Consider the following 16132-nt stretch of genomic DNA (forward strand, 5'->3'; position numbering starts at 1 on the left):
GGTTGCAGACACAAAATGCTCAGGATACAAGTCCCTGAACAAGGCAAGGACTTTGCGAAAGTCTAAGGAGGGTGGCGAAGACTTGTGTCCTTCAACATCAGAGTGAGGTTCATCCAGATGAGCAGCTTCATCATCCGATACATCATCATCCGAAAGTTGAGTTGTGAGTGGCAAAGGCAGAGCAGCAAGCTGAACGGCTGAATCCTGCAGAACGGGTGCATGCGTACCTGCGGATCCAACATCATGCCTCTGCTGGTCAGTCTGCGAGCTGGCAACAACAAAAGCAGAGGGCTGGTGTGTGGGAGGGGCTGCGGTGGGCTGAGGAGCATGCGGTATGGTATGCAGAGCATGCTGTAAGGTATGCGGCTCATGCTGCATGGTATGCGGAGCATGCTGTAAGGTATGCAGAGCATGCTGCATGGGCTGAGGAGAATGCCGCATAGTGCTGGAACCCGGCAACTCCTGAAGCGGCAGCTCACGCATGTTAGCAGATGGTGCAGCAAGAACATGCGTCTGGCAGGGAGGACTGCGCATCGGTGGAGGAGCTCTCACAGGTGGGGTGTGGGAGCAGGCAGCCGCAGTATCTGCTGAGCGCACAACCTCTGCGGGTTGTAGGTTAACAGGAGAGGTGTTAACCTTCTCGGCATGATACTCCTGCATGAATGCCGCAAGCTGAGACTGCATAGTCTGCAGCATGGACCACTTAGGGTCTACTGTGGTTGGAGCAACAACAGACGGAGCAGTAGCCTGTTGAGGGACCACTCTACCTCTCTTGGGAGGTGTGCAGTCATCAGATGACTGTGGCGAGTCCGAACTGACCCAGTGGCTACACCTGGGCCGTTGGACTAGCTCGGAAGGGACCTTACGTTTGAGCGGTCGTGAGACCTTGGTCCACCGTTTCCTCCTGGAAACTTCTTCCACAGACGAGGAATGTAAGGGCTCATTCGTCTGTATGTGGATGGGACGATCCTTAACAGATACGTCCGCAACCACTGAGGATACATCCGTGCGCCGATCAAGGCCTGCCGAACCCTTTGGTCCTTCGACATTGCTTCTCCCCTGGGCTTGGGAGCTTGCAAGAGGTCCCGGACTGGGAGGACGACTGGCACGCACAGATGTACCCTCATGCGCAACACTGACACTGACACTATGCACATCACTAGCACTAACACTTCCCACTGCACTCTTCGCTTTCAGCTCTCTGACATCTGACAAGAGCTGATTGCGGTCACTAACCAACGACTCCACCTTCTCACCGAGAGCCTGAATGGCACGCAACATATCAGCCATTGCAGGCTGAGCACTCGTAGCAGGTTCGGGAGTCACCACCACAGGGGAAGGAAAAGGTTGAGGGGCATGAGGAGAGGAAAAATCCACAGAGCGAGAAGAACTCCTCCTATCTCTCTCCTTCTCTAACCTACGTGCATATCTAAGGAATTCGTTAAAATCGAATTCCGAAAGCCCAGCACATTCCCCACATCGATCTTCCAATTGACAGGATTTACCCCTACAATTGGAACATACGGTGTGAGGATCTATAGAGGCCTTCGGAAGACGCCTAGTACAAGTCCTAACACTACACTGCCTGTATTTAGGAACTTGGGAATGGTCAGACATCTTGATTTAGAAGTAGTCAAGGGGGAATTCCAAAATTAAGCAAAGTTCGTTAACCAATAAGTCAAATTAATTCCAAAAGCTTGCTAAGCTAAGGATAAAGCTTCCTGAACAGCGAAGGCTAAACTTTAGAGCAAATACATCACCAAATCGTGAACAAAAGACTCCAAAATCAACAGCGTATCCAAGTAGGTCTTGCCGGCGGCACGACAGAGGAAAAATTGAGTTCTTGTTGACAAGAAGTACTTGAGTACCTGACCACAGATGGCGCTGTAGAGTACACCCCCACCTGGATAGCGATCGCTGGCGTATCCCGACCGTAGATTTCTGTCGGGCAACGGAGTTGACAGCTACATGATCATCGGGTAAGATTAATATTGAAAAAATAGGCTATATATCAGTTTAGTGAGATCGGTGATACTGTATGAACACGAGTCATGGTATGACAATGAAACAATGTCCAACAGATTTTGAAGATTTAAGACCAAAAGCCTCAGAAGAATATTGGGATCTAAATGACAGGACATGATTAGAAATGAAACTATAAAAGAGATAACCAGAGTAACTTAGGCCTATGTGGATCAGATCATGATGAGGGGTAGATGGAGATAATTTGGGCTTACTCTTCACACTCCCCCAAGAAAGATTAGTTCAACAAACTTTCAACTGGGCTCCACAAGGCACCAGAAGAGTTGGATGACCCCGGCCTACATGGCTGATGACTATGAAATGTGAAGTAGGAGATGATGAATAGAGAAGTATTGATTTAAAAGCTCACGATAGAGACGACTGGCGAAATCTAACAGAATCCCTTTACGTCAGTAATCGTAGGAGATGATGATGATATTTACCTCAAGATGTGGTTATTCAATCACAACTTTTGAAATTTTACACCCGCTCTGGGCATTATTATGGAACTACACGGAAAAAAACTCTACTAATAAAAATAATGGGTTACTTAAAGAAAAACTCCCATTTTCTTCAAAAATTACCTTTATTTCCGTCCAAAATAAATAGTTAATAAGATATACCCTAATATATCCTACGGTTATGAGGGCCAACCCATCAGAACGGAGGTTTTGGGTGGGGAAAATATACTGGCGAATTGATAATGGTAAAACATACCTTTTCTTCTCTATACATTATTACCCTTGGATGTATAATAAATCCACAAAAAGTAGCACAAAATATGGGGACCCTCTTCCCCTGAAATACTGTATTTGGTATCATTATAGAAAACCACAGGCCAACCTTTACTAATAAAAAATTGGGGTGTATATAGAAAACTTTCCTTTTCTTAAAAAAAGGAGGTTTTGGGTGGGGAAAATATACTGGCGAATTGATAATGGTAAAACATACCTTTTCTTCTCTATACATTATTACCCTTGGATGTATAATAAATCCACAAAAAGTAGCACAAAATATGGGGACCCTCTTCCCCTGAAATACTGTATTTGGTATCATTATAGAAAACCACAGGCCAACCTTTACTAATAAAAAATTGGGGTGTATATAGAAAACTTTCCTTTTCTTAAAAAATGACCATCATTTACCTCCCAAAATAAACAGTTAATAAGATATACCCTAATATATCCTACGGTAATGGGGACTACCCAGAGGGAATCAGGGGTTTGGTGTGGGGAAAATTTACTGGCAAATCGATAAATAATAGTAAGACCAACATTTTCTTCTCTATACATTATTCTCTGGGAAGCATAATAAATCCACAAAAAATTGCACAAAATACTGTATGGGGATCCTCATCCCCTGAAATGTTTATTTCACTTTATTTTTTTTACATTTTGCAAGTAGGATGTTTCTGCTCCCGTTTGTGCTTTTATGCATGGTTTCTTGTGCAATAACAAGTTTATACTTCTGCCCAAAAGCGCACCTCCTTGTTGCTCCATAACGTGTTTATACTTCCTGCGCACATACCATATGACAAAGTTTACCATATTTGGGCATGTATGTACGCTGGAGTGTGACGTAGGCAGTTCTGCGACACACCCCATTTTCTCCGACAATGCTCCAGTTCCGTTGTACCTATGTTACGTGTTGGATGAGCCTTATGAAACTCAATGTACTGTAACAAAGTGTAATGGCTGCTCTTTTGGCTATTTCAATGCTATAAATATGTTTCACGGTACTCCTGGTGTAGTGAATAATTTATCAAAAGCTCCTTGGGCTATCCTTCAAAGGCTACAGTGTCCAAAGTGCGATTCTGACGGAGCCTTTGTAGTTCATGGGGACAGGCCTTTGACCGGCCAAAAATCGAGTAGAAAAAGTCCGAAATCGGCTCTTTTTCACGGGAATGATCACGGAATGAAATAATATTAATTTCACTAGTTTTGTAATTGCTTGTCCCAACAATCTACATACTAGGACCACTCTGGTCATGGATGTCGGAAACGTGCGAAAAAAAAGTCCGAAATCTGTTCTTTTTCGCAGGAATGATCACGGAATGAAATAATATTAATTTCACGAGTTTTGTAAATGCTTGTCCCAACAATCTACTGCACATACTAGGACCACTCTGGTCATGGATGTCGGAAACGTGAGAGAAAAATGGACAACTAACCCAAAATTCCCCTCCTAACCGGACCTACAAGTTGTGTCCTTACCTTCCTCGTGAACTAACCGGGGGGGTGACGCCCCCCTACAGCCCCCCAAACACTGTCGCTAACATACAAACCCCACAAACCCAACCTAACCGAACCTAGTAGTTCCCAGGTCACTACCCCTACCTGGTGGCAAGCCCCCGGACCCCCTTCATAAGTCTCTCTCCTACGCAAAAAAAAAGGTATGGGCAGCACTCAAAATTATATCTTAACCACATTGTCATAATAAAAAAGTTACTCAGGCTTACCTTAATATTCGATGTCGCAACATCACCAATTGTACACTTCTCACATGGACCCCTAAAATCCCCTAAGAGGCCTTCTCGAAATAAATAATGAAAGAATTCGGGGGTAACTCAAGTAAAATCACGTAGGTGTATGTACCTTAGTCTTAATCGAATCAATTTGATCAATATGAGAGATAAACTCAACAATATAGCTCAAAGAGTAACTGTACAAAAGACGTCTATCCATTACGGCGGTTAGAGTTGGAAAGTGTTGACTCCAGGTCAATCTCGGGTCATGTGGGGGTGGGGGGATTAAAAATTTGAAATCACATGGCCAACAAAAGGTTTAGTTCGGTTGCTTTGTTTGACACTGGCTTTATCTACCGAAATATCTTAACTAGATGCTGGCTAGCCTAACCTTTGGTTGTATATAAAAAAAAATTAGTATTCGGCATAATTTCAGGACGTGTCCCGACGAAATAATCTTAACAAGAGGTTAAAAATGAAGATTGTTGGAATTAGCGAAAACATTGGTCCGAACATCGATAACTGTTCAAGCTTGCGCCACCAGCTGATAGGCGAACCGAGCGCCACCAAACGGGTGTTATTATAGTCAGGCAGGAAACAATGCTTGCGGGAAATTTTACGATGGAGTAAGTTGGCCGTGGCTTCAGCGGACGACGCATTGTAACGACCTATCCCTAACCTAACAATTCATGATAATTATCATACCAGTATCAAATATCACTATAAATGACGTGTCCCTAAAAACTACAAACTTAACAAAGAGGTAAACACGTAGATTGACGGGACAGTATTAAATTGTAAAAACGAACGTTTCTTAGACTGGGATGACACGGGCTCTATCTATCGGGCAAGATGGAAACGAAGCAGGAGCTACCAGTGACTTGCGTTCGGACCGTGCTGAACTTGGAAAATGTTGCCGTAGTAAAGGTAAATTATGATATTCAAAATAATAAAATATGATAAAATAACATCATATTATGGTATGTTGGATCATTGTAAAGAACATCTCCATAATGAAAAACCATTTGGCTAGTAATAAGAAAGATATCGCCCTGTCCCCAAAAACTACAGACACCCCCAGACTATTATAACAAGATTTTCCCCGGAAAGAAAATTGATTAGTCGTGCAAATAAGAAATTTAATCCTGTCCCAATCAACTAGATACATCGACCAATCTTTTCAGACTAATCTGAGGGACTTATTAATAGCAACCAACAATTAGGCAACTCACTGGTCTGGTTAGGTCAAGTAGAGGCTCGATAGAGTAGATAAACGCACTTGCTCCGTGAGTTAATCTAGGATAGATAAGGTTACGTACAATTTAAACATCATAAGGTTAGTTAACCTTAATATACAGTACTCGTAATCTTCCCCCCGCTTTCGACTCATTGGCCTAAACAACACAAGGTTTCTATCCTGGGGAAAGAAATACCCTCCAGCAGCTAAATAAACATAAAATCATAATCACCAGTAGTCATGTATATTAAATTTCATTCTTTTATAGAACAAAAGTTAAATAACTCACCTTATATCAATATCTATACACTCAAAACGTTGAGAAAAGTACAAGATGACAACAGCAGTTCGCCGATAAATGTAAACAAAGTCAGCGACATGTGAGTCAACCTTCGACTTCAAACTTTTATTACTGTAATAAAAAGGTTTCTAATATTCCTAACAATAAATTATATGGTTTAATAGCATAGCTAGATTATTTGTATTAAAATGTTGTATTATAGAGTGAGTATTTAGAACGAAGTAGTAAAATACTTAAGTCGATAATATAGACTACGGATTGAGCCCACCGACATATAAGAAGCATAGACTGGATATATTAACAATGCCAAAGACAGTAAAACGTGACGAAATGCCATGAAACATATTTTGAAGTATTCATTTAGCATTAATATTTTTGTTATTACCACTTATTATTAATTTTCTTATATGAAATAATGATGCTAACTTATCTACATCATCCTTTTGTGGTTTTTAACCACGAAACTTTCCAATATGGTGTCAGAATACTATGAAAGTTCATCAACTAGTAGCCAATCTAACTTTTTCTAGAGATCAAGTGCTCTCTCTCTCTCTCTCTCTCTCTCTCTCTCTCTCTCTCTCTCTCTCTCTCTCTCTCTCTCTCTCTCTCTCTCTCTCTCTCTCTCAGAATAAGCAGCTGTTAAAGATACATTTAATTATATCTTAATGATGACAAAAGTACTGTGGGTTATACCGATTTTTCTAAATTTACAGTAGTATTCGCTTCCGGCGGAGCAGAAAAAAAAACAATTACGGAACGAGGAAGATGACATATTATCTGCAAATGAGGTTGATCTATGCCCACTTAATTAATTAGTTATAAGGCCAAGGGCTCCAACAAGGAAAATAGCCCGGCGAGGAAAGGAAACAAGGTAAAAGATGGAATCAACTACTCAATCAAGGTCTATAGACCTTGGATAGAATAGTGTGTCCGAGTGTACCCTGGAGCAAGTCTAAACAATCGTCTCTTAAGACCTTTTGGCTCCAGGATCCAGGGTTTTAGTATATAGCATTTTTTTTTAAACTAACCATCATCTTATGCAGTACTTTTAGACTTATTACGAGAAGTCTCCTTGCTATTGTGTTAGTGCGTGAAGAGATTCAGTCTGGAGCCGAGCAAATCCTACATTTTTTTCAAAACGGCCCAAAAATTGAAGGAGTTATAGCAGGAAGTCTTTCTGATGTTTCAGTGCGTGGAAAACTTTATTTCAGGAGCACAAAAAAAAATCTTTCTTCCACCTTTTTTTTTTTAAACAGGACCAAATAGTGAAGGAGAAAGGCAGACATTAAGGTTAAGATGACGAGGACATCTAAATTATCCTTAGGTCTGCAAAAGTCTTCTGTTCAAAATAATGTAAGTAGATAATTTATTCACATGTAAATTTCTAAATCTAACTAACATGGTAGAAATTCACTAAACATTGAACGCAGGCGTTAGAAATAGTAAGTCGTTTTATTAACCTAACCTTTTAACTATGAAATAGTAGTATTTTGAAAGTAGTTTTATTATCCTAACTTTTTAACTTTAAAATAAAAGTACTCTGAAAGTAGTTTCATTTTCCTAACTTTTTAACTCTGAAATAAAAGCACTCAAGTAGTTTTCTTACCCTAACTTTTCATCTCTAAAATAAAAGTATTTTTAAAGTAGTTTTATTATCCAACATTTTTAACTCTAAAATAAATGTATTCCTATTGTAGTTTCATTAACCTATTTCAGATCTTCAAGAGTCTACAACTAGATGCATCCTGGGACCATCACAGCTGATCCTGATAATTTTTTAAAATTAATTTTATTCTGAATGAACTTTTATTAACCTAACTTTTAGCTATAAAATAAAAGTATCATTATTGTAATTTCATTAACCTATTTCAGATCTATTTCAGAACCTGAAGCCTCTACAACTAGATATATTTTGAACCTCACAGTTCATTCTGATAATTTTTTATAACCAGAGGCAGTAACTAAGGATAAGAAATGAGACCAATACTCAAGATATACAAGATATACAAGAATTAAATTAGGATATATTGATCACCGAAAATCATAATACTTTCTCAATAATAATTGTTTTTTTCTGCATTTGAAGAAGGAAACTGTAAATGCAATTCAAATGTATATTTGCAATCAAGAATCCCATCAAGCATTTCAAATTAGTTGTATATAGTTAAAGAGAATCTTATTGAAGAGCCAATGTTCTTGACCTACTAACAATCATATTTAGAGTTTTGTTAGGGTTCAACTACATCCCCTGAACCTTACACCCAAGGCCAATATAGAGGCTCTATATTGGCCTTGCTTACACCATGAGATAATCTCAGCTCGATCGCATCAGGATCAAAGGTATTAACCGGTGATGAAGTGTGGGACAGAGGTAGATGGAGAACGCTGGCCAGAAACATCGACCCCACATAAAGGTGGGAAAAGATGCAGACAAAGAAGAAGAAGAAGAAGATCTATATTATGAAAATCAGGAAATTAAGTTGATGCAAAAAAATTAGATTTGTCCCCAATATTTATATGAATAGAATCAGTCATTTAAATACTGATTCTGTTCATATCAGTATTGGGGACAAATCTAATTCTTATATAAAAATTCAAGAAGCTTCACTAATAATAATCCTAATTATACAAAACTACACACACACACACACACACACACACACACACACACACACACACACACATATATATATATATATATATATATATATATATATATATATATATATATATATATATATATACAAACACACACACACACATATATATATATATATATATATATATATATATATATATATATATATATATATATATATATATATGACAAGTAATTATGACCCAATCAGAAAGGATATCCACATTGGCATAAAGGGTTTTGAGAATAACAAAATTGCAATTAATTTTTGAGTATATAATTTTCTGTCAATGATATAAAATGAAAGAATAAGACAGTTTCTTTCTAGCTAAACGGCAACACATTTCTTTGGTCAAGTGTTGAATTTTTCTCTTTTCTTCCCGTTCTTATACTTTTCCTGTTCCTCTACTTCATTATCATCATGACGTTTGTCTGGATTTTTATAGCTATTCTTTTGGCCCTCATTCAGGTTTGCTAAAAAAGCAGTTATTTAACACCAAACTATTGGAAAGTACTGCTAATGCGAGGGAGGAAGTTTCTAATAAATAATGATTTTTCTTGTGGACTGCTCATCTAGCAAGAGCTCTCGTCATGCCACATGAGGCGTGGCGATCTTAATCAATGAACCATGCAGATGCGAGAGAGGAACAGATTAGAAACCCATTTGATGCCCTTTGATATTTTAGGTGAGAATTTGCAGTAGAAATTCGTATGAGCGTTTAACGCACAGGGATTATCATAATAAAAGGGGAGTATCGACTTTATGCTTTCGCAAATATGGATATTTGTTCGTCATCTGAATATTGTCAGCGACAGCAAAGACCAGTATAGCAGCCAATAATTAGACTAGCCTTGTTTTCGTGTACTGTACGGATCCACCATAGTAATGGTATTTGAATTGACTAAATTTCTGATCCTTGCTTAACTAAATGGAGGCGATATCAAATGTTAATGTTGGTGTGAGAAATCCTTCTCACAATAATTTAATATAACGTTTTTATATAGGCTATTCATCTGTATAACCATAATTTACCTCGTACCGTTAGGTTTTTAGTATTGCATGTTTCGTAGAAATTATTGATTGACTATTATTGGGAATTGTCGTTTGGCAGGTAATTGACAAACGGAATTATGTTATTGCAGTTATCTTTATTCGTGAGACCGAAATTTGCACGTTTCCGTATTTTATAGAAATACGTTGGTCTCTTTTACATGTTATTATAAGAGTTAAAGAACCACATCTAATTATGTGTACTACTTTGATTTTAGTATGTAGTATTTGAAATGCGATCAAGCACATTGAGATGGTTTTACACAGCAGTAATGTTCAGATACAGTACTTCAATTCATATGTTGTACTACGTGTCGTATTAGTTTAGAACGTAATAATACCTCGATTAATGACTCTCCATTAGGGGAATAGGAAAGGGAAACTTGTACGCGTAATAACATTTTATATATATATATATATATATATATATATATATATATATATATATATATATATATATACATATATATATATATATATATATATATATATATATATATATATACACATACATATATATATATATATATATATATATATATATATATATATATATATATATATACATATATATATATATATATATATATATATATATATATATATATATATATATATATATATATATATATATATATATATATAATAACTAAATGGTGATTAAATAGGTTGCAAAGCACAAAAATGCGTAGGCCTACCCACTATTTTATTACCATCCATTTAGTTGATTGCCATAACTTTCATTTATTTAATTTATTTTTGCTCTCCGAAACACCTCCCAATAAATTGTTGATTAGTAATGGCTGGAAACGAACAATTGAACGCCTACCCCTTCAGGAACTGAGGAAAAATGGCGTAATCTTGGGTGAAGACGCTCGAGCCGCCGCGATTTTTTAAAACATGAAACATAGTCTGGTAGCAACTGCAGCGGCTTGAGATACTTAAATTAAGGTTCAGGTTCAGGTTCTGGGGTGAGGCATATTCCAATTTGCCGCGGGAACCTCTTGCCGCTAACCGCGCTTGGTCTGGCCGGGCCCGTGACTACTCGCGAGAAGAAGAGAGGAACTTGTCTCTATGTGTTTATAGAAATTTATGATCCGAGTTAATGTCAGCAGGGACTGTTCGGTAGATGAAAGGAATTAGAATTTAGTTCTATTGTTTTGATTTGACTGTAGTACTATTGAATATCGGTTATACTAATTAATAGTTTATTGGGGGGGGGGGAGAGGCATATGGCCGTAATACCTTAGAAGCCGCAAAGAGAGCAGTGGGTGGTGTTTGTTTGAAAAGGCGTCTGTACCAGCTTTTTAATCAGTATCAATTTCCACCACAGTTGGGGGGAGGGAGACTAATAATTTCATGAAAAACTACACTGCACACACTTCATATAAAGATAAGAAAGACAGAGGATGGATGATCAGTTAAATTCATATTTCGTCAGTCTAATTATCATATTGGTTTTGTATGTTCATTCATATTTCTATATTAAAAACTTCTATATATAATTTGATTATTGTTACGTTTTGATTACTATAATGATTAAATATACACGAAAAAAGTATGAGAATGATAAAACAGATTTTTTGCTGTTGTCCAATTACTTATGGGCCTTGCCAAATTCATTCATATTCACATACATGAAAGTTCTATTTATTCAATCAAATTGGCGTTATTGTATAATGACTAAAAATATTTAAGACAGAAAATTTAGAGAGAGAGAGAGAAAAGAAATGAAAAAAACATAATTTTCAAATGTCCTTTTATTGTTCTTTGGTATTGCTATGTTTATTCATTATTTTATAGTAGGAAATAATTAATTTCTATATCTAAACATAAATTTACTTTAGATTTAAAAATATTAAACATATAAAGAAAAACTAGAGAAAGGGGATGATCAAGTGTAGGCTATCAGTTTCTCCACTGTCAAATTAATACTATTTTGGTATTGCTAAGTTCAGTCATATTTGTATAATAGGAAAGACAAAATTGTTGTCATCAAGATATTAGGGTTCAATATATTTTAATTTTACATCAATTCTGTTGTAAAAAATGGTAAACTATCTACCTACAAAATCATCTCAATACAGATATTAGCTGTGTTCATTATGAAACATTTCATCATTAGCCAAATACTAATAGTCCTAAGCAGTAAAATAGAACTAAATCTTTTTTTAGCCTTCTTGGTCAATCCAAACTAGCAATGTTCAAAACGACATAAACTAAAATTTTCATTTTCATAAGATAATTCTTGAACAAATTATAGAAATGTGTGTTGCCACTGTCAGATGAATGATACTATATCTCCTTCAAATGCTGGGAAGCTACTGACTATATATAAGTATGTATAATTGATTTGAGTTAATTTTTTAAAGATAAAAGTGGACACCTTTTGGATACCTTTTTGGAAAATTTGGATACGTTTTGATATTTTTAGTATCTTTTGGGATACGTTTCCTATTTACCATTGGTAACACTGTCAAATCATCAACACAACTCGCCTGCGTCAGTTTATATCGGTCAGCTGTTATGTGAATAGCCTACGGTCCCTCACAGATATGGCAGCCGGGAATCCGAGAAATGCCTTAGATTTTTTCAAAACGGTTGGACGATTAAAGGTAAATACAAATTATAACCATTGTTTATTGGGTAAGGGATATTTTTTTGACATGACACAATATATTCAACCAAATCTGACCGTCTAAGTTAACATGGTAAGCTATTGGCTACGTCATCTTGTGCTGGTAGTTTGATTCAAGGCTAGCTTATGCTATTTATCCTTAATTGTCCAACCTTACAGTGCAGGGTCCAGAATATTTCATAGTTAGTCTGGTCTAGTAAAGTATAAGTAACTAAAATAAAGTGTAGGCTACTTAAATGTAGTCTGCCGGTAACGTGTATTCGAATGTAGGCTAGGATTGGCCAGGAAATGTTTGGCCAAGGGGGTATATAGTTGCAACTTCACCATATATATATATATATATATATATATATATATATATATATATATATATATATATATATATATATATATATATATATGACTACTTATTTTGACGAATATGATACTTTGATTTATAGCCAAATACTGCCCATGAACCTTATACAGTATTATTTTGTCTTATTTTGCATTTCAACAATTTTCCCCAAACTATTTTAACGAACATATATCCATAATGCATCACTAGTACATTCTTTTATCTCTCATAACCATCAATTGCTGGTTATTAATAATCGAGGTATTCAATTTCTAATTAATACCAACATACTAGCCCACTAGGCTAGCACATTTAACGGTACATGTTCCACGTACCAGAGCTTAGGAGCATCGATATAATGTTTAATTGCGATCGAAGCTAGGATAAACCAGAGCAAAAACCAACAAACCATTAGCTCAATTAAGTAAGGAGGTATTTGTAAAACGATGAACTTGTATGAGTTCGAAATTCCTGGTAATCAAAAGCATCAGTGTTTTTACTGTTTCATTATTATTATTCTGGGTAAATTTACAGTTTCATCCATTATGGGGAAACTGGAATAAAAATATATTTGATGCATCAGAAATAGTGTAGTTCCAACGAATGTAACGTTTATTTTGACCGCAAACCATCCGATTTAAAGATTTACTATGTAATTGGAGTTAAAACAACAAGTTGTTCTAGAATGCAGAAAGACCCTACTTCATCCCAACAATTATGGGGGACACCAGGTGGGAACCGGGGTTTTGGGTGGGGGGGGGCGTCAAATGATATTTGCAATAACTGAATACTTATCCTTCCACCACCCCTCCCCCTATACCCCTACCTAGCCCTACCCGGGGGGGGGGGGCCTCCGACCCCCCTCCGACCCCCCCTTAAGGCCACAGTGATTTTCAGGGCACTACTGAACCCTAGGAGGATTAATACTACTGGAGATGCCCTGACTCAGAATTCTTTCCTGAACCTGTGAGGCCAGGGGTTTGGCCAGATTCACCCCTTCAAACTGTCAAATCTCGATCCCAAGTTAATCCCCCGACAGCGTACTGGTACTTAGTCTGTTTTACTCAGACCTTTGTTTATAGCTGATAATTATTTACTTGTGCTATTTTATTACCGATGGTCCCTTCCTGTAATACTTTATTAAAAAAAAAATAATGTTAAACTTGTTGCTCAACTTATTGGTGAATCAGTTACAAACTCCTTGGAATAATGAACTACAGTAAAGTCGTTGACCTTTATAGCCGTCTTTGGATGACATTGAACACAGCTTGTGATAATCTCACAACTGTTGTTACTGATTTTTGCCTAAAGGCAGGCAACGGATTTTATTTCGTACAACCAAGAGCAGCATAGGAAGGAGCCATCGCTAATGAAAGCACAATAATGGTTACCGTCTCTAAACAAAGTTCTGAATAGAACTGACTGAAAATTCCAATACAGTGACAGAGATTAACTTGAAGGATCAAGAACTGACAGTTCGAAGGGTAAAAACCTGGCTTCCCTTAATCCGGGTCAGGGCATCTCCAGTTATTTTTCCTCCAAGACTGAACCTAATAAACCCACCTAACCTAGCCTAGGGGCCCTATACCCCTACCTAGGGGCCCTGTACTCCTACCTAGGCCTACCGGGGGGGTCCTCCGCCCCCCCTGCGACCCCCCCTTAAGGCCACAGTGAATTTCGGGACACTACCGAACCTAATACAACCACCTAACCTAGGGCCCTGTACCCCTACCTAGGCCTAGCCCCTGCGAGGCCCCCCCCCCCCCCCCTCACAGCCACTACCTAACACATCCATCAAACCAAATCCAAAGTGATGGTACTGCTGTATACATCGTTATACTATCACCATTATAATATACTCTTCAAATTAATGAAGCTTACCTTAAACTGTTGGTTCATCAAGATGTGCTGTTGCTTTGAGGAAAACGTGAAGCCGTTGGGAAGGTTCCTTGACATGCAGGACAATTTTTATTTTGTAAAATTAAATTGTGTCACTGGCACAAATCCACTAGGTTTCCAATATTCCCCGAATAACTTACAACAAATTCATTGTAAGTTAGGAAACAGTCAGGACAAGAAGATGGAATTTCAACTTCTTGTGCAACATGAGATGACGTGCTTGCTATTGCCTCCATTTCTAAGAACGAAATGAAATGCATGGGAAAGATGATGTATTGTCGCGCTGTGATTGGCCAAGCATGTATGACGTCATAGTGGATAGGCGCTGTGATTGGCCAAACGTGTAAGACTTTATAGTGGACTAGTTTGTCTGCGGATTATAGTGGTTACAGGGCTCATTTAAGCAAATACAAGACACAGTCCACAATAACAACAGACTTAGAAAAAATCTGGGAGGAAGACATGAGTAGCGTGAGTTTGATCGTCGATATATAAAGAACTAGGCATTTGCGACAGATAATATTTTACAGAAATACTACAAAAGACTTGCTTTACTCGGGAAATATATTATTATAATAGATTTCCCATAATGGATGAAACTGTAATAATACCTTATTCTGTTTTGATTGCGATGAATTGTTTTTTGTGGTGATGACTAAGGTTTTGAAAAAGTTAAGAAAAGTTAATGTAAATATCATACAATTACACTGGTACACGGTATATTTTAAGGACGTTTGAACAGAATTGATGACGATATCAAGTGCAATATTTTAAGGACGTTTGAACAGAATTGATGACGATATCAAGTGCAAAACCATAGCTTTTCAGTTATGGTAGCCTAACCACCATAACCCCCCAAAAAAATTAATGTCCGCCAGAAATAATTATCAAGAACGTTCAAAACACCTATAATTATACCGTATTCCCGGTTTTTAAAGCCATAAAAGATTTTGTTAACACAGAAAAATTTAACTGATTTTGCATTTCTGACCAAGTTTATTGGGGCAAATCACCTGTTTATACTGTAATTTGTGGATTCCCTTATATGAAAACAATTACTCTACAGTATTGGGAGACTCCAGTGGGAAACCTGGGTTTTTTGGTGGGGAAATGCCAAAAATTATTAATTTGCAACAATAATTATGGTCAGAAAAGCTTAATAAACACAAAGTAATCAGTTGAAAAAATACATGGTTTGTGTAAGTGGCGTCAGAGTGCCATAATTTTAAAAGTCATCACAGAAAAAACACATTTGTTCCAACACTCTACAAACCTCATGCTATTTATTAGGGAATTATCTTTAGCCGAAGCTGGAAGACTAGCCATTAGGACTTTTAAGCGAGGTGGCAACCACCCAACCACTAGTTGGCGGGGTAGTAAGGGGTAGCGTTGGTTACTGGCTACCCCTCTCATTCGCATACCAGTCAATCTGAGTCACTTTTTTTCTTTTGGCTTGAGGAGAACTGATGTGTCTCTCTCTGCTCTCAGAAGAGTTGGCCATTGTAATCATATTCTATTCTTTCTTTTCAGGCGTGCCTGCTCCTT

The 16132-nt window shown here is 37.4% G+C and overlaps 3 protein-coding genes across 4 annotated transcripts in view; 2 read left to right on the forward strand and 1 right to left on the reverse strand.

Moving 5' to 3' along the window:
• The window catches only part of Rpn5 (regulatory particle non-ATPase 5), an 89022-nt gene extending 82818 nt beyond the window's left edge, over positions 1–6204 (reverse strand). Inside the window, exons 1-2 of one of the 2 annotated variants that reach the window (XM_068358776.1) lie at positions 6013–6028; positions 5719–5782 (exon numbers count right to left, since the gene is read on the reverse strand). The gene's annotated coding sequence lies outside the window, so the exon portion shown is untranslated. Of the gene's footprint in view, positions 1–5718; positions 5783–6012 lie in introns of both variants that reach the window. The other variant, XM_068358775.1, reaches the window with a different exon arrangement.
• LOC137627644 (uncharacterized) overlaps positions 1–16132 on the forward strand; it is a 598615-nt gene that overhangs the window by 345420 nt on the left and 237063 nt on the right. The gene's annotated exons all lie outside the window — the stretch shown is intronic.
• LOC137627641 (5'-deoxynucleotidase HDDC2) overlaps positions 12170–16132 on the forward strand; it is a 71052-nt gene continuing 67089 nt past the window's right edge. The window contains exon 1 of the mRNA XM_068358780.1: positions 12170–12328. Within this exon, the coding sequence (XP_068214881.1) occupies positions 12269–12328 (60 nt within the window). The 5' untranslated portion in view covers positions 12170–12268. The remainder of the gene's footprint in view (positions 12329–16132) is intronic.

Source organism: Palaemon carinicauda, chromosome 35, assembly GCF_036898095.1.
Source record: "Palaemon carinicauda isolate YSFRI2023 chromosome 35, ASM3689809v2, whole genome shotgun sequence".
Classification (NCBI taxonomy): domain Eukaryota; kingdom Metazoa; phylum Arthropoda; class Malacostraca; order Decapoda; family Palaemonidae; genus Palaemon; species Palaemon carinicauda.